The sequence below is a fragment of the Tachyglossus aculeatus genome, chromosome 1 (assembly GCF_015852505.1).
Source record: "Tachyglossus aculeatus isolate mTacAcu1 chromosome 1, mTacAcu1.pri, whole genome shotgun sequence".
In the NCBI taxonomy this organism is placed as follows: Eukaryota; Metazoa; Chordata; class Mammalia; order Monotremata; family Tachyglossidae; genus Tachyglossus; species Tachyglossus aculeatus.
The window spans coordinates 96,351,503-96,373,407 of NC_052066.1; the positions used below are offsets into that span (position 1 = coordinate 96,351,503).

Sequence of the window (21,905 nt, forward strand, 5' to 3'; positions counted from 1 at the left end):
TCCCCTCCCCACAGCATCTGTATATATGTTTATACAGATTTATTACTCTATTTTACTTGTACATACTTACTATTTTATTTATTTTGTTAATGATGTGCATCTAGCTTTATCTCTATTTATTCTGATGACTTGATACCTGTCCACGTTTTGTTTTGTTTTCTGTCTCCCCCTTCTAGACTGTGAGCCCGTTGTTGGGTAGGGACTGTCTCTATATGTTGCCAACTTGTACTTCCCAAGCGCTTAGTACAGTGCTTCTCACACAGTAAGCGCTCAATAAATACGATTGAATGAATGAATATATTGAGTGCTTACTGTGTACAGAGTACTGTACTAAGGGCTTGGGAGAGTACAATATAACAATAAAAGACACAATCCCTGCCCACCACGAGCTTACAGTCCAGAGGGGGAGACAGACATTAAAATAAGTAAATTACACTTATAATTTTAGGACCTGGGTTCTAATCCCAGGCTCTACCAGTTGCCAGCTATGTGACCCTGAGCAAGTCACAACTTCTCTGTGCCTTAGTTTTCTCATCTGTAAACTGGCGACTATATCCTTCTCCCTCCAACTTAGACTGTGAGCCCATGTGATTAGGGACCGTGTCCAAACTGTTTATCTTGTGTCTATCTCAGTGCTAGGTATAGTGCCTGGCACAGAGTAGGCATTTAATAAGAAGCACTAAAAAAGCCAACCTTGCCCCACCCAAAAAACCTCAGAGTTTGAAAAAGAAATCATGTTCCCCTAATTCAAACGGATGTCCAAATAGAAAACTGTATCTTCCCCTGACTAAGGCTCTCCCTATGTCGAGCGCTAAGCAGTCCTTGTTCCATGCCACTTGTCTGCTGTGTGACCTTGGGCAAGTCACTTAAGTTCTCTGTGCCTCAGTTACCTTACCTGTAAACTGGGGATTACATTCTTCTCCCTCTGCTATAGACTGTGAGCCCATGTGGATAGGGACCATGTCCAAACTGCTTATCTTGTATCTACCTGTATCTACCAATCAATCTGCGCATCAGGCAGAAACTTCTCACCCTGGGCTTCAAGGCTGCCCATCACCTCACCCCCTCCTACCTCACCTCCCTTCTCTCCTTCTACAGCCCTCCCCGCACCCTCCGCTCCTCTACCGCTATTCTCCTCACCGTACCTCGTTCTCGCCTGTCCCACCATCGACCCCCGGCCCATGTTATCCCCCGGGCCTGGAATGCCCTCCCTCCACCCATCAGCCAAGCTCACTATCTTCCTCCCTTCAAGGCCCTACTGAGAGCTCACCTCCTCCAGGAGGCCTTCCCAGACTGAGCCCCTTCCTTCCTCTCCCCCTCGTCCCTACTCCATCCCCCATCTTACCTCCTTCCCTTCCCTACAGCACCTGCATATATGTATATATGTTTGTACATATTTATTACTCTATTTATTTATTTATTTATTTATTTATTTATTTATTTATTTTACCTGTACATATCTATTCTATTTATTTTATTTTGTTAGTATGTTTGGTTTTGTTCTCTGTCTCCCCCTTCTAGACTGTGAGCCCACTGTTGGGTAGGGACTGTCTCTATATGTTGCCAACTTGTACTTCCCAAGCGCTTAGTACAGTGCTCTGCACACAGTAAGCGCTCAATAAATACGATTGACTGATTGATACCTCAGTGCTTAGTACAGTGCCTGGCACACAATAAGCATTTAATAAGTACCATTAAAAAAGTCAACCTGAGCCCCTCCCCACCACCCGCAAAAAACCTCAGGGTTCAAAAAAGAAACTATATCTCCCCTAATTCAGATCAGCATCCTAATAGAGAACCATGTCTTCCCCTCACTCCACACTCCCTACATCAAGCAATCAGCAGTCCTCGTTCCATGTCCAGTTGCTCTAGCTGGGACAACAGACTCTGGGTTCGGGTTTGGCCTTCAGCGGCCATTCTCCCTGGCCATCTGCCATGTGGGCGGCAGGGGAGGCAGGATGGCCGACCGCGGGCCCCAGTGGCTAGCTTACCTCAGAGATTCCTGATGTCAGTACATCCTGGACACCCAGAGAAACTCTAGACCTGGGGTCAGTCACCTTGGCAAGCCACACCAAAGCCTGTCCATGGCTGGGGCACGAAATCGCCCATTTCTAGGTTCTCACTGCCCTCGGGAATCTCACCTGCCGTCCTCAGCCCCCTGTAGCGGGGAGTGGAGGGTCTACTCTCTCCTCTCAGCAGAGGCATCAATAAGGGCAGTGCCTACTTCAGGGAAAACAGGTGCCCTCTAAGGAAGGCAGGAGTTACACTGAGGCTATGGCTTCCTCTGGCAGGCTGGCATGTAATAATAATAATAACGGCATTTATTAAGCGCTTACTGTGTGCAAAGCACTGTTCTAAGCACTGGGGAGGTTACAAAGTGATCAGGTTGTCCCATGGGGAACTCACAGTCTTAATCCCCATTTCACAGATGAGGTAACTCAGGCACAGAGAAGTTAAGTGACTTGCCTAAAGTCACACAGCTGACAATTGGTGGAGCCGGGATTTGAACCCATGACCTCTGACTCCAAAGCCTGGGCTCTTTCCACTGAGCCATGCTGCTTCTCTGTAATCTGCCTACTCACCCAGAGTTTCCCATAAATACTGTTGATTCCCAGCCTCACCCTTTTTCAGGGTGGGTTTGAGACACATGGGCCAGTTGGCCCTTTTGGTTGCCTTTCATCTTTTTCCTCTGCAGACACAACTTCCACAGGCTTCAGAGGGACCTTGGGTTGCAGCTTCATGCCGCTAAGGTACTGACCAGAAATTTCTCTCAAGCAAGCAATCGTGGTTTTTCAACGAGAGTCTCAATTTTACCACACCCTCTATGGCCTCATCCCTTTTGCTGCAGATTAAAGCTGCCCCTCTCTATTCAGTTCTACAGACCTAGAGAACAGAGAAAGTTAGAGGGGTAAAAAAAGAAACATTTTGTGCTCAGTCTTTAACCTACTTATTAAATTTCTGAACACACTTTTGGGAAGATAAGCATTAACTGGCTGCCCCTTAATTTAACTGGACACATCTTCCGTTCAAGTAAATTACAGAAGATTATATGAGAGTAAGCTCAAAGGTATTGTGCTTAGCAAAAAAGAAAACACTGAAAAATAACCTGGTGTGCAGTTAATAAAAATATATCATATTTATTGAGCATTCACTGTGTACAGAGCATTGTACTGAGTGCTTGGGAGAGTTCGATACAAAGTTTGCATATACATTCTCTGCCCGCAAGGAGTGGGAGAGGTGCTCCTGTTCCCCTCTAGATTGTAAGATCATTGTGGGCAGGAGATATGTCTGTTTATATTGGTATAGTGCATTCTCCCAAGCACTTAGTACAATGCTCTGCACACAATAAGTGTTCAATAAATACCACTGACTGACGGCTAAATTTCTACCTCAGGTGATTATTCTTTGCCAGTGCTTATTTACAGTACTAAACTATTTTTTCTGGATAAAGGGAGAAGGAGAGGATGAAACTGGTAGAAAAGAAGGTGAATTCTGGGCACTGAAAGACAGCATCCAAAGTGGCATCTCCCAGGGAAAAGAGGCTAGCTAAGGAGGAGGATGTGACAGCACAGACATAGCTTCAGGGAGGCTACTAAAGCATGAGGTTAACCAGAAGAAAACCCTCTGAATGGGAAGAGGCCTTTCTCTGCAGTTAAAATAATATCAAGATGAGAAAAAAAATTGGGAAATATATAAAGGGATATGCACATATACATTCATGCTCCTTCACAAACTCTTAAGTAATCCAATCAATCAATCGTATTCACTGAGCGCTTAGGGTGTGTGAAAGCATTGTACTAAACACTTGGACTCCCAATAGAGTCAATAACAATAATGATAACAATAATAACAACAACAATAATAATAACGATGGTATTTGTTAAATGCTTATTATGTGCCAGGGACCGTTCTAAATGCTGAGGTAGATACAAGTTAATCAATCAATCAATCGTATTTATTGAGCGCTTACTGTGTGCAGAGCACTGTATTAAGCGCTTGGGAAGTACAAGTTGGAAACATATAGAGACAGTCCCTACCCAACAGTGGGCTCACAGTCTAGAAGGGGGAGACAGAGAACAAAACCAAACATATTAACAAAATAAAATAAATAGAATAGATATGTACAAGTAAAATAAATAAATAGAGTAATAAATACGTACAAACATATATACATATATACAGGTGCTGCGGGGAAGGGAAGGAGGTAAGGCGGGGGGGGATGGAGAGGAAGAGGAGGGGGAGAGGAAGGAGGGGGTTCAGTCTGGGAAGGCCTCCTGGAGGAGGTGAGCTCTCAGTAGGGCCTTGAAGGGAGGAAGAGAGCTAGCTTGGCGGATGTGGGGAGGGAGGGCATTCCAGGCCAGGGGATGACGTGGGCTGGGGGTCGAGGCGGGACAGGCGAGAACGAGGCACGGTGAGGAGATTAGTGGCAGCTAATCAGATTGGACACACTCCCTGTCCCACATGGGGCTCACACTCTTAATCCCCATTATACAGATGAGGTAACTGAGGCCCAGAAAATTTAAGTGACTTGCCCAAAGTCACAAGCAGACATGTGGCGGAGCTTGGATTAGAACCTAGATCCTTCTGATTCCCAGGCCTGTGCTCTATCCACTATAAACGTGATTCCTGCCTAAGAGGAGTTTACAGTCTAGAGGTGAAAACAGAAAGCAAAATAGATCAGGGGTATGGGAAATAGAAGAATAACTGCATAAGTATTGTGGGGTTGGGATATGTATCAAGGTGCTTAAGTGGTACACAGCCAAATTCACAGTTGATGCAGAAGGAAGGGCGGAGAGGGGAACTAATGTGCTTAGTCTGGGAAGGCTTCTTGGAGGAGGTGTGATTTTAGGAGGGTTTTGAAGGTGGGGAGAGTGGTGGTCTTGTGTATATGGAGGGAGAGGGAGTTCCAGGCCCCAGGGAGAAGATGGGCAAAGAATTCCCTGGCAAGGGGCCAGTGGCAGGATAGATGAGACTGAGGTACAGAAAGCATAGGTTGGTATTGGACAAGTGGAGTGTGCGGGGTGGGTTGGAGTATGTCATCAGCAAGGCCAGGTAAGAAGTAGACAGCTGAGTGCCTTAAAGCCGACGGAAAGGAGCTTCTGTTTGATGCGGCACTGGATGGGCAACCACTGGAGGTTTTTGGGCCAGTGGGGAGATGCAGACTTATTAGTCTTTCAGATAAGTGATCGGGCAGCAGAGAAAAGTACAGACTGGAAGGAGGCAGGGAGGTCAGCGAGGAGGCTGATGCAGGAATAGAGGTGGGAAATGGTGACGAACAAGGCCATGCAACTGCAGGTGGTCTCGGGTAAAACTTCAATACTCAGGGGCTCCTCCGAGGCTTAAGGAAACAACCCCATCAGGCCTGAGAAGCTTTTCCTTCTCAACGGCAAGACGTGGCGGGGGTGGTTTGTGCTAAGCATGGCCCTGTTAGGAGTGGTGAAGAGACGGTGCACAGATCGGCCCCTCCGGGCCACAGCGGCTGCTCATTATTCCAGACTCCATTCAGTCGTATTTATTGAGCGCTTCCTGGGTGCAAAGCACTGTACTAAGTGCTTGGGAGAGTACAATGCAATAAGACACATTCCCTGCCCACAAGCTCACAGTCTAGAGGGGGAGACAGACATTAATACTCATAAACAAACTCCAGGGCTTAATACAGTGCCTTGCACATAGTAAGCGCTTAAAAAGTACCATCATTATTAAAAACAAATAAATTACAGGTATACACATATGTGCTGTGAGGCTGGGAAGGAGGATCAATGAGGGGAGCAAGCAAGGTGATGCAGAAGGGAGTGGGAGAAGAGAGGAGGGCTTAGTCAGGGAAGGCTTCTTGAAGGAGAGGTGCTTAGACTCTTCGACTAAAGGATCTGAGGAAATGAATTTCAGTGCCAAAACCAGGGGCTGACAACTTGCCTAATGTTCAAAATGCTACCTTCAATGACAAAACAGCTAATTTTCATGCATGAACTCTGTGCTTTTTATTTTGGGGGGTTCTAGTTCAAGCCTGCTGGGTTGGTTTGGGGAATCCTGAAGAGACTGTGAGCCCGCTGGGTAGGGACTGTCTCTTTTTGTTGCCGAATTGTACTTTCCAAGTGCTTAGTACAGTGCTTGGCACAAAGTAAGCACTCAATAAATACGACTGAATGAATTGAATCAATAATTTATTTCTGAGCCAAACCAGCTCAGATGTACAGCACTCACCCCCCACAACAGCACAGCACCTCAATCAATCAATCTATCCATCCATGGTATTTACGGAGTGCTTACTATGTACAGGGCACTGTACTAAGCGTTTGGTAGAGTACAACAAAATTAGCAGATATGTTCCTGCCCATAAAAAGCTTACAGTCTAGAAGGGGAGATAGACATTAATATGTATAAATTTATAATACATAATTTAAAGATATGTACATAAATGCTGCAGAGTTGGGTGTGGGGTGAATACCAAATGCCCAAAGGTCACAGATTAAAGTGCAAAAGACAACGCAGAAGGGAGAGCGTGCTGGGGAAAAGGAGGCTTAATCAGAAAAGGCCTCTTGGAGGAGATCTGACCTGGAGGTTAGAGCCTGAGAGTCCAGGGAACACAATTTCTACATGGGCACTTTGGGCTAAACAAATCATCAAAAGCATTTTGCCGAAGGCCTCAAACTTCTATGCATAACTAGGAAAAACAAAATTCACCCAGGTGAATTCAACACTTTATGAAAATCGAGTCTTTTCAACTGGTGTTTCTAACTACCCGTTCCAACATCTGAACTCCCAAAAGACTTTCAGGCAGAACTTGGTCCAAAAGGCCCTCCCAGATCCTAGGTCAGAAGGACCTTGGTTCTAATCTCGGCTCCTCTGCTTTCATTCATTCATTCATTCATTCAATCGTAACTTAGTACAGTGCTCAAGCGCTTAGTACAGTGCTCTGCACACAGTAAGCGCTCAATAAATATGATCGATGATTTATTGAGCGCTTACTGTGTGCACAGCACTGTACTAAGCTCTTGGGAAGTACAAGTCGGCAACATATAGAGATGGTCCCTACCCAACAATGGGCTTGTCTGCTGTGACCTTGGGCAAGCCTCTTCACTTTCCTGTGCCTAGTTACCTCATCTGTAAAATGGGGACTAAGCCCTTGTGGGACAGGGATTGTGTCCAACCTTGTAGCTTGTATCTACCCTAGAGCTTAACATATTGCCTGGGAATGTTTACTTGTTTTGATGTCTGTCTTCCCCCTTCTAGATTGTGAGTCCGTTGTGGGCAAGGATTGTCTCTATTTGTTGCTGAATTGTTCGTTCCAAGCACTTAGTACAGTGCTCAATAACTTCGATTGAATGAATGAATGAATAAGGGCTTAACAAATACCATTTAAAAAATGGGAAGAATGGACTCCCTTCCTCAGAGAAACTGTGACATGAAGCTTTCACCTAGAATCACGGGCATTAACTTAAAAAAATTTTTATTAAAAGTGGTTAAAAGTGAACCGGGGTCCCTGCCGGAACCCTAATGGAGCTGACCATGAGTCAGGGGTAGGCATGTGCTGCAGGGCTAGGAAATTCCTTTTTGGCTAGTAGATGGGTTACTCTCACCAGGCAGAGAAACTCTTCTGGGCAGAAATCTCATGTTATCCTCTCTCCTACAGGAGGCAGTAATCATTCATTCATTCATTCAATAGTATTTATTGAGCGCTTACTGTGTGCAGAGCACTGTACTAAGCGATTGGGAAGTACAAGTTGGCAACATATAGAGACGGCCCCTACCCAACAGTGGGCTCACAGTCTAGAAGGGGGAGACAGACAACAAAACAAAACATATTAACAAAATAAAATAAATAGAATAGTAAATATGTACAAGTAAAATAAATAGAGAAATATGTAGAAACATATATACAGGTGTTGTGGGGAGGGGAAGGAGGTAAGGCAGGGGGAGGGGGAGAAGGGGGAGAGGAAGGAGGGGGCTCAATCTGGGAAGGCCTCCTGGAGGAGGTGAGCTCTCAGTAGGGCTTTGAAGGGAGGAAGAGAGCTAGCTTGGCGGATGTGCGGAGGGAGGCCATTCCAGTTCAGGGGGAGGATGTGGGCCAGGGAAAAAAAATTGCTAAGTACTTACTATATGCAAAGCACTGTTCTAAGCGCTGGGGAAGTTACAAGGTGATCAGGTTGTCCCACTCACAGTTTTCATCCCCATTTTACAGATGAGGTAACTGAGGCACAGAGAAGTTAGTTAAGTGACTTGCCCGAAGTCACACAGCTAACAGTTGGCGGAGCCAGGATTTGAACCCATGACCTCTGACTCCAAAGCCCGTGCTCTTTGCACTGAGCCACGCTGAATCAGGTCCACCCCTCTCTCGTGGGTTGAAATTCAATCCTGGAACTCTTCTCTACCTACCAGGGGCAATGGTATTTAGCCACGGCACCCAATGGAGATTTTGAAAGATGCTTTTCTCTCGCTTCTCGAGGAGAGACATGCTTCCCCAACTCTAGGTTAATTGTGGTATCTGAGAGAAAAGCAGCGTGGCTCAGTGGAAAGAGCACAGGCTTTGGAGTCAGAGGTCATGGGTTCAAATTCTGACTCTGCCACTTGTCAACTGTGTGACTTTGGGCAAGTCACTTAACTTCTCTGTGCCTCAGTTACCTCACCTGTAAAATGGGGATTAAGACTGTGAGCCACCCATGGGACAACCTGATCACCTTGTATCTACCCTAGTGCTTAAAACAGTGCTTGGCACCTAGGAAGCACTTAACAAATACCAACATAATAATAATAATAATAAAAACAATAATAACTAGTACTTGTTAAGCATTTACTATATGCCAAGCACTGTTCTAAGCTCTGGGGTACATACAAATTATTCAGGTTGGACACAGTCCCTGTCCCACATGGGGCTCACAGTCTTAATCCCCATTTTACTGAGGCCCAGAGAAGTGAAGTGACTTTGCATAAGGTCACACGGCAGACATGTGGCAGAGGCGGGATTAGAACCCAGGTCCTTCTGACTCCCAAGCCCAGGCTCTATCCACTATGCCATGCTACTTCTCTTAACTTCTCTGTGCCTCAGTTTCCTCAACTGTAAAATGTAAACTGTAAAACCTATGCTCCCTCCTACTTAAACTGTGGGCTCCTTGCAGGGCAAGGACTTTGTCCAACCTAATTAACTCGTATATACCCCAGTGCTTAGAACAGTGTTTGATACATTAGTAAGTGCTTAACAAATACCATAAAACCATAAAACAAACCAACCCCACCATAGAAGGGCAGGTGGACAGCCCCACCATTACAGGTATGGTGGTGTTTCCACACATACACACCTTGAGTTTCACTCTGGAGCTGTCCTTATTTTGATCTGTAGAGGACTTCTCCTCAAAGGGGTTTTGTGTGGGAGTGGCTGAACATTACTCAGGGGAGTCCCAGTGGGGAACGGAGGTTGAAAGATGGGACCGGAGAGGGCGGAAGGTGGGCGCAGGGCAGGGTGGAGGTGGGGTTCAAGAAAGGGGCTTCTGGGGGCGGAAGGAGAAGGGGCTAGCAGAGAGCACACATTTACTCGTTATTATTCATTCATTCGTATTTATTGAGCTCTTACTGTGTGCAAAGCACTGTACTGAGTGCCTGGGAGAGTATAATACAACAATTAACAGACACATTCCCTGCCTACAACGAGCTTACAGGAGTGGGGTGAGCTGGTAATAATAATAATAATAATGATGACATTTGTTAAGTACCTACTTTGTGCCAAGCACTGTTTTAAGCGCTGGAGGAGATTCAAGTTTATCAGGTTGTCCCAAGTGGGGCTCACAGTCTTAATCCCCATCTTTACAGATGAGGAAACTGAGTCCCAGAGAAGTGAAGCGACATGCCCAAAGTCACACAGCTGACAAGTGCCAGAGCCAGGATTAGAACCCACAACCTCTGACTCCCAAGCCCGAGCTCTTTCCGCTAAGCCAAACTGCTTCTCTGGTCTGACTGATCCCTTCTCTGTGCCTGGTAGGGCTGTTTCCCTTCCCCCACCCCACCCTGACAAGAAGGAAATGCTTCAAACTGCCCCTTTTTGTACCTCCACTTGGGAAAAATGCTTCCACTTCTTCCACCCTGAAAAATGGAGCGGTATTTCAGGTGAGCTAGGTCAAGAAGTTGCCCAGTGGGTATTTTTGTGGATTTAATGGCTTGTTTTTCAATTAGAAATGCACATCCTCCATTCCTCAGGCTCCATCTGACCCCACTAACCCACATTTAGTTAGCGGGATGGCAGCTAAGCGAGCGGACTCATTGCAGATTCTGAAAATGGGGTAGTAGGGTTCAAGTGCTGAGGATGTGCAAGGCAGCGTATTGGGTGGTGGTAGAAATCCACAGGCAGTGATTCAGACCAGCTCTGGGGCTCACTTTAAAGGAGAAGGGATGACTGCTTTGCTAGGAAAGAATGACAATTAAAATTCATCGAGATGGGAGAAGACTGACAGATGAGAATGACCGAACAGTTGTGACACAAATATGGCCCTGTACAATACTCACACTAAGCCCAGCTCTGGGCAAAGTAACCTGTGTGAGATTGCCACCCCCTGCCCCACCGTCTTAGAGGGTTTTCAGGGACTTTTTAGAATTGATAATCAAGAGGCAGCGTGGCCAAGTGGAAAGAGACAGAATCTGGAGGTCGGAGAGCGTGGGTTCTAATCCTGACTCTGCTCCTTTGCCCTTGGGCAAGTCGCTTAACTTCTCTGTGCCTGTTACCTCATCTATAAAATGGGGATTAAGACTGCAAGCTTAATGAGGCACAGGGAGTGTGTCCAGGCCTGTCATCTCGTACCTATCCCAGCGCTTAGTACAGTGCCTGGAACACAGTAAGCCCTTAACCAATAACAAAAGAGAAAGGTTTGGTGTGGGGAGGGAGAGAGCAGCCCGTATCCCTTGTCTTGGAAGCCCATGTCCAGCAGCACTCCACAGCCAAGCTTCTCCTTCCTTTTTCTGGCAGTCAAGAGTCTTGACAGGAAGAGAAAAGCCTTGCGGAGTGAAGGTGGAGAGACAGAGGCAGTCTTCTCCTGCAAGAGCCCTGTGGAAACAGTGTGGCCTAGTGGATAGACTCAAGCCTGGGAGTCAGAAGGGCCTGGGTTCTAACTCTGCCACTTGTCTGTTCCGTGACCTTGGCCAAGTCACTTCACTTCTCTGTCCCTCAGTTACCTCATCTGTAAAGTGGGGATTAAGACCGTCATGTGAGACAGGGACTGAGTCCCACCTGATTAGTTTGTATCTAGCCAAGTGTTTAGTACAGTGACTGGTACATAGTTAGCGCTTAACAAATAGCACAGCTGATGCTCTGAGGCACGCCCTGCTGCCCTTACTGCTCCGGGTAGAGGTTGTCATGTAAAAAGCATCACTGGCATGGGGTCGGGGGTTGGCCTAAGAAAAGGATTCCAGTCTTACCCCAGAATGCTAAAAAGAAAAGGTGAAGGAGGAGCTATTTTCTTAAATTATAGTTTGTTCATTCTTTCATTCAATCTTATTTATTGAGCACTTACTGTGTGCAGAGCTCTGTACTAAGTGCTTAGGAGAATACAGGGCAACAATAAACAGGCACATTCCCTGTCCACAACAGGCTTACAGTCTGGGGTTGGGGGTGGGGGGCAGGGGGGAAGACAGACATTAATATAAAAAAAAATTACAGATATGTATGTAAGTGCTGTGGGGCTGGGAGGAGAGAAATACAAAGGGAGCAAGTCAGGGTGACGCAGAAGTGTAGGAACCAGTTAAGCTTGGCCACAAGGTAGCTGTAGGCAGAATTGGATTAAAATCCATATCAGGTATGTTTCATAAAGAATGGCAAACATCAGTCAGTCATTATTCATTCATTCATTCAATTGTATTTATTGAGCGCTTACTGTGTGCAGAGCACTGTACTAAACGCATGGGAAGTACAAGTTGGAAGCATACTGAGACGGTCCCTATCCAACAGCGGGCTCACAGTCTAGAATTAGTTTTTACTGACCACGTATTGTGAACAGAGTATAAAGCTAAGATCTTGGGAGAGTGAGAAACACAGTTCCTGCCTTCAGTAAGCTTGCATTAATAACAGGAGAAGGAATAATAATAATAATGATGGCATTTGTTAAGCACTTAAGCCAAGAATAGTGTTAAGCCAAGCACTATTCTAAGCTCTGGGGGTGATACAAGGTAACCAGGTTGTCCCACATGGGGCTCACAGTCTTAATCCCCATTTTACAGATGAGGTAACTGAGGCTCAGAGAAGTGAAGTGACTTACCCAAAGTCACACAGCTGACAAGTGGCGGAGCCAGGATTAGAACCCATGACCTCTGACTCCCAAGCCCGTGCTCTTTCCTCTGAGCTATACTGCTTCACAATGGCTTGTGAATGCCATTCACAAAAGCAGTGTGGCCTAGAGGAAGAGACACGGGCTTGGGAGTCAGAGGACCTGGGTTCTAATCCCGGCTCTGCCACTTGTCATATTTTTCTTTCTTTTTTTTTAAATAGTATTTGTTACATGTGTACGATGTGCCAGGCACTGTTCTACGTGCTAGGGTAGACAAAAGATAATCAGGTTGGACACAGCCCCTGTCCAACACTGGGCTCACAGTCTTACTCTCCATTTTACAGGTGAGATAACTGAGGCACAGAGAAGGGAAGTGACTTGCCCAAGGTCACACAGAAGACAAGTGACAGAACCGGGATTGGACCCTAAGTCCTCTGATTCCCAGGCCCGGGCTTTTTCCACCAGGCCACACTGCTACTGTTCAAGGACCAGCACAGCGTAATAATAATAGCAGCAATGATGGCAATTGATTTAATTGTTTACTCTGTGCCAAACACTGTACTAAGTCCTGTGGTAGATAGAAGATTATCTGCTACCCAAGTAGTTCCACTCCTTTAAACACACACCCCCACCAGGAGAGCATCCAGAGGACTTTGGACCCTGAGGTCAATGACCTGGATTTGATCAGGTCTATTGGAGCAGAAAGAACTTCAGTCTTTAATTCTCAAAGATAGAACCTGCCCCCATCTGCAAAATGGGTGTTCAGTACTTGTCCTCCCTCCTCTTTAAACTGTGGGACCCATGTGGAACCTGCTTCTCTTTATCTACCCCAGCTGTGAGTACAGTGCTTCACACAGTAGGAGTTTAACCCCCCCCAAAAAAAACCCACAAATAGGTGGAGCTGTGATAACATTTTCTTGAATGGCTTCATTTCTGTAGCCTATGCCGTTTAAAACTTTTGTTAATTGCTCGATTTGATGGTAAAATAAGAGTTACTGCGGCACTCGATGACTGACTTTCATGCCAGTAGGAAATGGTGGTTGTGTCATGCCTTTTAAGGATGTCTTGATGACAAACCAACAATCGAAAGGAAATAAGGGTGTTCTGCTGTTGCTGAAATCTGGCAAAAAAGTTGAGCATTTAAGCAATTCACCATTACCTCAGCACTTTTACATTCATCTTAGATGTTTATGAAATCCTCTGCTTCAGAGAAATATCTCCAACTGAAAGTGATTTTTTACTTAACTGCATTCAGTCAACAAATCAGTTGTTTAGAATAATTATTAGATTAGCTATTCAGAGACTAGTATTTACTTTTTGTCTACACACTGATTGTCTCTCCCATTATTATTATTATTATTTAACCAAGTACCCGAATTCTCCCCCACCTGGATTCCAGAACCAGCATTAGCTAAACTGGTTTTTCTTTGTGATTTTAATGTGCTTGCTCCAGTTGAAGGCCTTAGGGCTATTAATTTTATTTGCGTATGTTATTTGAGCACTTATGGTATTTGAGTAGGTTGTTTAGCTTGTAAGATTGTAAGACTCCTCTAGCCTGTAAACTCATTGTGGGCAGGGAACATATCTACCAACTTGTATATTGTATATTGTATTCCCCAAGCACTTAGCACAGAGCTCTGAACCAGGAAGCACACAGTAAATATGACTGATTTAGCCCTATAACACAGCTTGCCAATACCTTGCCATCCTCACAGCCCCTGTGTTACAGCTCGGTTGATGCACGTAGCGAAGCAGTGTGATCTAGTGATCAGAGCAAGGTCTTGGGAGTCAGAAGGACCTAGTGTTTTTTTTTAATCATATTTATTGAGCGCTTACTGTGTGCAGAGCACCGTACTAAGCGCTTGGGAAGTACAAGTTGGCAACATATAGAGATGGTCCCTACCTAACAGCGGGCTCACAGTCTAGAAGGGGGAGACAGACAACAAAACAAAACATATTAACAAAATAAAATAAATAGAATAAATATGTAGAAATAAAATAAATAAATGGAGTAGTAAATACATACAAACATATATACATATATACAGGTGCTGTGGGGAGGGGAAGGAGGTAAGGCGGGGGGGAGGAGGGGGAGAGGAAGGAGGGGGCTTAGTCTGGGAAGGCCTCCTGGAGGAGGTGAGCTCTCAGTAGGGCTTTGAAGGGAGGAAGACAGCTAGCTTGGGGGATGTGCGGAGGGAGGGCATTCCAGGCCAGGCGGATGACGTGGGCCGGGGGTCGACGGTGGGACAGGCGAGAACGAGGCACAGTGAGGAGATTAGCGGCAGAAGAGCGGAGGGTGCAGGCTGGGCTGTAGAAGGAGAGAAGAGAGGTGAGGTAGGAGGGGGCGAGGTGATGGAGAGCCTTGAAGCCAAGAGTGAGGAGTTTTTGCCTGATGCATAGGTTGATTGGTAGCCACTGGAGATTTTTGAGGAGGGGAGTGTTCTAATCTTGGCTCCGCCACTTGTCTGCTGTGTGACCTTGGGCAAGTCACTTCACTTCTCTGAGCCTAAGTTCCCTCCTCTGTAAAATGGGGTTTGTGCCCAACCTGATTTGCTTGCATCCGTGCCTGGCACATAATAACAGATGATAGTGATGACCCTAATGCACCACCTTGAATTATAAACAGTGGCTAAAACCTATCCTAGTTTTTCTTCTGCCTTTCTAGCATCGCCATCAGCACACTGAGAAAGTCATCTCCCAGCATACCTGCAACCACAGTCTCCCTCTCTCCCTGAGGAATTATTCTCAGTCCATTTACCTTCCTGGGAAGCTTGTGTGAGAAGGAGAGAGAGAAAAAAACTGGACTTGGCTCATGGTATTAAAATCATTACAGTCCTGAAGTGTACAAAATTCTTATTGGTCACTTTATGGCCGGAGCATTTAGTAAAAGCAGTGAACACGTTTGTTAGAGAGCAGTATGTTCCCATATGCAGAAAAGGGAGAAATATTGCTTACTGTACTACAAGCTGCTGGCATACAGATCCATTGTCTGTTATCAGTTCGTTCAGTTTCAGCTCGAGGTGAACTTTACCCTGCAACAAGAACACATTGTATACTGTAACTTGAATTCATAATCATTTGGATGATTCCACTTTAAAAGAGTAGTAAGAGCTAAAGATGGGTTCATATTCCCAGTTTCCATGGGAAGACTACCAAGGCCCACTAGATCAATCAACCCATCGATGAAATTTACGAACACTTATTACGGGCAGAGCACTGTACTAAGTGCTTGGGAGAGAATAATACAATACAGTTGGCAGATACGATCCCTGCCTTTAAGGAGCTTACAGTCTACTGGGAGCCAGATGAAAATCCAAGAAGCAACACTTTATTGCCCCCCAAACAAAACCCAAGCTAAATGATCAGCAACAATGGATCCTCCAGGTCAACTGAGTGCTGTCGCCCCAACACCGTCTCGATATTGGGCAGACTTCATAAGGAAAAAAGGAAAAGATCCTGAAAATACATTTATGAATATTTTTTACTTTAAAAACCAAGGCGGTAGGAAGGAAAGACAGAAGGTAGCCTCCTTGGCCCAAGATAATTCCTGTGTCAGTTCTACGATCAATCCAAGGATAGCGTGGGATAGTGGACAGAACCCAGTCAGAAGGGATAGAACCGACCTGCCTGCTGTGTGACCTTGGGCAAGTCGTTTCACTTATCAGTGTCTCAATTCCCTCATCTATAAAATGGGGATTAATATTGAGAGCCCTGTGGGGGACCTGCACTGTGCCCAACCTGATTAGCTTATATCTACCCCAGTTCTTAGTACAGTGTTGGCATATAGTAAGCGCTAAACCAACACTATATATAAGAAAAAGATACAGTTTGGGTAACACCATACACAAGCAGCCTGCCACTCGACATCCATTCCCCACTCTTCAAAGACCTCCACTGGCTACCCATTGCCCCATGTCACACCCAAAAAAATTGCCTTACCACTAGCTTCTAGGCTCTCCACCAGTTTCTCTACCAGCTCTCTTCAGCTCCTACTCTGCAAGCTCACTTTCTAAGAGTGTCTTGCCCTCGACTCCCTACCTCTAACTCTTCCCTTTCCATTTCCCCTCACTAGAACTACTTTCCCACTTCAAATTTTCACAGTTCTTCCCAGTTTCACTGCCTCCTGAAATCACACCTCCTTCAGGAAGCCTTCCCCAATCAATTCCCTGAACCCCAAGACCCCTTAACCCAATGGCTACCCAACAGGCTCCTCCTCTGCCTTCCACCCTCAAGGCTCAGTTCTGGGAAAGTTCCCTTCTATTCTCTACCCACACTCATTCCACTGGGGAGAACTCATTCACTCACATACCTTCAACTACCATCTCTACGTGGATGATTCCCAAATCTACTTTTCCAGCCTTGATCTCCCTCCTTCTCTGCGGTCTCTTGTATCTCCTCCTGCCTTCAAGACATCTCTACTTGGGTGTCCCACCAACCCCTCAAATTTAACATGTCCAAAACAGAACTCCTTATCTTCCCCCACAAACCCTGTCCGCTCCATGACTGTCCCATCGTTGTCAACAGCAACACCACCCTCCCTACCTCACAAGCCCATAACCTTGGCGTTATTCTCAGTCATCTCTGTCACACAACACATATATTTTCATTCAATCATATTTATTCCAATCAAACTTACTGAGCACTTATTGTGTGCAGAGCACTGTACTAAGTGCTTGGAAAGTACAGTTCAGCAATAAAGAAAATCCCTGCCCAAACCGGGCTTACGGTATTACTTAATGTCACCAAATCCTGTCAACTCTACCTTCATGACATTGCTAAAATCCGCTCCTTCCTCTCCATCCAAACTGATGCCATGTTGATCGCAGCACTTATCCTATCCTGCCAGGACAGCTGCATCAGCCTCCTTGCTGATCTGGCCTCATACTTCATTAATAAAATTAAATCCATCAGGTCTGACCTCCCCAAAGTCACTCCCCACCTTCTCCAACCCCCCAGATCTCAATGCTCTCCGCTGCTCTCCCATTCTTCCCAGCAGTATCCTCAGAGGAGCTCTCCTCCCTCCTCTCAAGTGCTACTCTGGCCACCTGTGTTTCTGACCCCATTCTGACCCCATTCCCTCTCATCTCATGAAATCTCTCGCTCCATCCCTTCTCCCCTCCTTAACTTCCATTTTCAACCGCTCACTCTCCAATGGTTCCTTCCCCTCCGCCTTCAAACCTGCTCATGTCTCTCCCAACCTAAAAAAACCTTCTCTTGACCCCACCTCACCTTCTAGTTATCGCCCCATCTTCCTCCTACCATTCCTTTCCAAACTCCTTGAACGAGTCATCTACACGCACTGCCTCGAATTCCTCAACACCAACTCTCTCCTCGACCCCCTCCAATCTGGCTTCCGTCCCCTACATTCCACGGAAACTGCCCTCTCAAAGGTCACCAATGACCTCCTGCTTGCCAAATCCAACGGCTCATACTCTATCCTAATCCTCCTCGACCTCTCAGCTGCCTTCGACAATGTGGACCACCCCTTCTCCTCAACACGCTATCCAAACTTGGCTTCACAGACTCCGTCCTTTCCTGGTTCTCCTCTTATCTCTCCAGTCGGTCATTCTCAGTCTCTTTTGCAGGGTCCTCCTCCCCCTCCCATTCCCTTACTGTAGGGGTTCCTCAAGGGTCAGTTCTTGGTCCCCTTCTGTTCTCAATCTACACTCACTCCATTGATGACATCATTCGCTCCCACGGCTTCAACTATCATCTCTACGCTGATGACATCCAAATCTACATCTCTGCCCCTGCTCTCTCTCCCTCCCTCCAGGCTCGCATCTCCTCCTGCCTTCAGGACATCTCCATCTGGATGTCTGCCCGCCACCTAAAACTCAACATGTCCAAGACTGAACTCCTTGTCTTCCCTCCCAAACCCTGCCCTCTCCCTGACCTTCCCATCACTGTTGACAGCACTACCATCCTTCCCGTCTCACAAGCCCGCAACCTTGGTGTCATCCTCAACGCCGCTCTCTCGTTCACCCCTCACATCCAAGCCGTCACCAAAACCTGCCGGTCTCAGCTCCGCAACATTGCCAAGATCTGCCCTTTCCTCTCCATCCAAACCGCTACCCTGCTCCTTCAAGCTCTCATCCTATCCCGTCTGGACTACTGCATCAGCCTTCTCTCTGATCTCCCATCCTCGTGTCTCTCCCCACTTCAATGCAGACTTTATGCTGCTGCCCGGATTGTCTTTGTCCAGAAACGCTCTGGGCATGTTACTCCCCTCCTCAAAAATCTCCAGTGGCTACCAATCAATCTGCGCATCAGGCAGAAACTCCTCACCCTGGGCTTCAAGGCTCTCCATCACCTCGCCCCCTCCTACCTCACCTCCCTTCTCTCCTTCTACAGCCCAGCCCGCACCCTCCACTCCTCTGCCGCTAATCTCCTCACCGTGCCTCGGTCTCACCTGTCCCGCTGTCGACCCCCGGCCCACGTCATCCCCCTGGACTGGAATGCCCTCCCTCCGCACATCCGCCAAGCTAGCTCTCTTCCTGCCTTCAAGGCCCTACTGAGAGCTCACCTCCTCCAGGAGGCCTTCCCAGACTGAGTCCCCTCCTTCCTCTCCCCCTCCCCGTCCCCCCGCCTTACCTCCTCCCCCTCCCACAGCACTTGTATATATGTATGTTTGTACGTATTTATTACTCTATTTATTTTACTTGTACATATTCATTCTATTTATTTTATTCTGTTAATATGTTTTGTTCTCTGTCTCCCCCTTCTAGACTGTGAGCCCACTGTTGGGTAGGGACCATCTCTATATGTTGCCAACTTGTACTTCCCAAGCACTTAGTATAGTGCTCTGTACACAGTAAGCGCTCAATAAATACGATTGAATTAATGAATGAATGAATGATCTCCCTGCCTCCTGTCTCTCCTCACTTCAGTCCATATTTGCCTTTGCTGCCCAGATAATTTTTCTATAAAACCGCTCAGTCCATGTCCTCCCACTCCTAAAGAAACTCCAGGGTTGCCCACCTACCTCCACATCTAACAGAAGCTCTTTACCACAGACTTTAAAGCACTCAATCATCTTGTCCCTTCCTATATTACCTTGCTTAATTTCCTACTGCAATCCAGCAAGTTCGTTCTGCTCCTCTAACACCAATCTATTCATTATAACTATCCACTCTTGCTGCCAACTCCGTGCCCTTGTCCTGTCTCTGACCTGGGATTCCTTCCCCCTTAATATGCGAGAGAGTACATCACTCTCTCCAATAAATCAATCATATTTATTGAGGGTTTACTGTGTGCAGAGCACTATACCAAGTGCTTGGGAGAGTACAATATAACTGAGTTGATCGACACCTTTCCCACCTTCAATTACTATTAAGTGCCGGCGAGTCAGTTCTGATTCATAGCGACTCCATGGATATACCTTCTCCAGAACGTCCGGTCCTTTCTCATAATCCGCAACCTTTCTAACAGTTCTTCCATTATCTTTATGGTCTCTATCCAATCTAGCTGCTGGTCTGCCTCTTCCTCATTTTTCCTGGACTTTTCCTAGCATTAGTAACTTCAAAGAATTAGTCCTTCTGATTATGTGTTCAAAATATGCTCATCTAAGTCAAGTTATTTGGCCTTCCAAAGACCGCTTTGGCTTAATTTGCTAAAAATCACATCTCCCGCAAGAGGCCTTCTACAACTAAGCCCTCAATTCCCCTATTCCTTCTCCCTTCTGCATCACCTCTACTGCCCCCCAACTTCAGTCCTACAGCACTTATATGTACAAAGCACATATTTAATTTACGTTCTGTCTCCCTCTCTAGACTGTAAGCTCCTTGTGGGCAGGGAAGGTGTCTACCTACTGTTATACTGCACTGAGTAGTATTTATTGAGTGCTTACTGTGTGCACAGCAGTGTACTGAGCGAGTACAATATAACAATAAGCAGGCACATTCCCTGCCCACGAGCATACAGTCTAGCGGGGAGGCAGTGCTTCGAATTGTGCTCTGCACACATTAAGTCTTCAATAAATATCATTGATTAACTGACTGATTACCCTTAGTTAACATCTTTGTTCTTATAGCCACCCTTGGCACTTTTCCATATGCAATCAGCTCTCTTATAACATGGGGGCTTTGTTCTCAACCTCGTGTTAGAATAAACTCATATAATAGACACATAACTCCATGTGCAAGCACAAAACTGTTCTTTCCAGCCCCACAAAGGATTCTATCCAGAGAAATGTATGCTGTCGGTAGACTTCTCTAACACCATTCCTCTCCCCCTCCTCCCCCCTCTATCCCCCCAGCCTTACCTCAGTCCCCTCCGCACAGCACCTGTATATATGTATATACGTTTGTACAAATTTATTACTCTATTTATTTTACTTGTACATATTTATTCTATTTATTTTATTTTGTTAATATGTTTTGTTTTGTTGTCTGTCTCCCCCTTCTAGACTGTGAGCCCACTGTTGGGTAGGGACCGTCTCTATATGTTGCCAACTTGTACTTCCCAAGCGCTTAGTACAATGCTCTGCACACAGTAAAGCGCTCAATAAATATGACTGAATGAATGAATGAATACCTAAAATGCACTGTGAAAACTGGTGCTATGGGAGAACTGACTTTATAGGTGTATTTAACTGAAAATTCAATGATTTAATCAGCTATTTCATTCCTGATGGGCTCATACTATCGGTTATCTCTTTCTTCCATTCCTACTATAAGTCAGTAATTTTTGCCTGCCGGTTTGCTCTGTGAGACTGTAAACTCCTTGGGAGGAAGGACCATGCCTTTTGCTTCTATGGTACTCCCTTAAACACTTAGTACAGTCTTCTGAGCAGAGAAGATGCTCAGTAAATTCTGACTGATTGGATCTGACCTGATTATCTTGCACCTCCCCCGGCTCTTAATACAGCGCTTGGCATCCAGCAAGCCTTAAAAATATGCCTCAATTATTACTATTACTATTCTTAGAAGCAGCATGACCAAGTAGAAAGAGCACGGGCCTAAAACATCAGAGGATCTGGCTTCTAATCCTGGCTCTGTCATGTACCAGCTGCAGGACCTCATGTAAGTCACTTCACTTCTCTGTGTCTTGGTTTTTTTTACCTGCAAAATGGGAATTAAGTACCTGTTCTCCCGCCTACTGAGACTGTGAGCCCCACATAGGACAGAGGCTGTGTCTGACCTATCACCCTGTATCCCAGCTCTTAGTTCAGTGCTTGGCACATAGCAAGAACTTAAATACCATGATCAGCTGGCTGTGGGCAAGGAATGTGTCTGTTTATTGTTATATTGTACTCTCCCAAGTGCTTAGCACAATGCTCTGCACATGGTAAGTGCTCAATAAATAGAATTGATTGAATGAATGAATACTCTCCTCCAGCCCAAGAATGCAACCTGGGGATCAGGGGTGACCTGAGGCTGAGCTGAACCCACAAGTAGCGTGCCTTAGTGGCAAGAGCATGGGCTTGAGATTCAGAGGTCATGGGTTCTAATCCCGGCTCTGCCACATTTCAGCTGTGTGACTTTGGACCACTCCCTTAACTTCTCTGTGCCTCAGTTACCTCATCTGTAAAATGAGGATGGGATTGTTAGCCCCACGTGGGACAACCAGATTACCTTGTATCTCCCCCACCACTTAGAACAGTGCTTGGCACATAGTGCTTAACAAATACCATCATCATCATTATTATTATTACTTCAAGCAGGC

General features: G+C 46.0%; 1 protein-coding gene across 2 annotated transcripts in view; it reads right to left on the reverse strand.

The window, feature by feature from the left end:
- Positions 1 to 21,905, reverse strand: part of RASA2 (RAS p21 protein activator 2) — a 154,417-nt gene that overhangs the window by 59,171 nt on the left and 73,341 nt on the right. Inside the window, exon 5 of one of the 2 annotated variants that reach the window (XM_038748880.1) lies at positions 15,198 to 15,274. In XM_038748880.1, coding sequence (XP_038604808.1) covers positions 15,198 to 15,274 — 77 coding nt within the window. Of the gene's footprint in view, positions 1 to 15,197; positions 15,275 to 21,905 lie in introns of those variants that run through there. The other variant, XM_038748890.1, reaches the window with a different exon arrangement.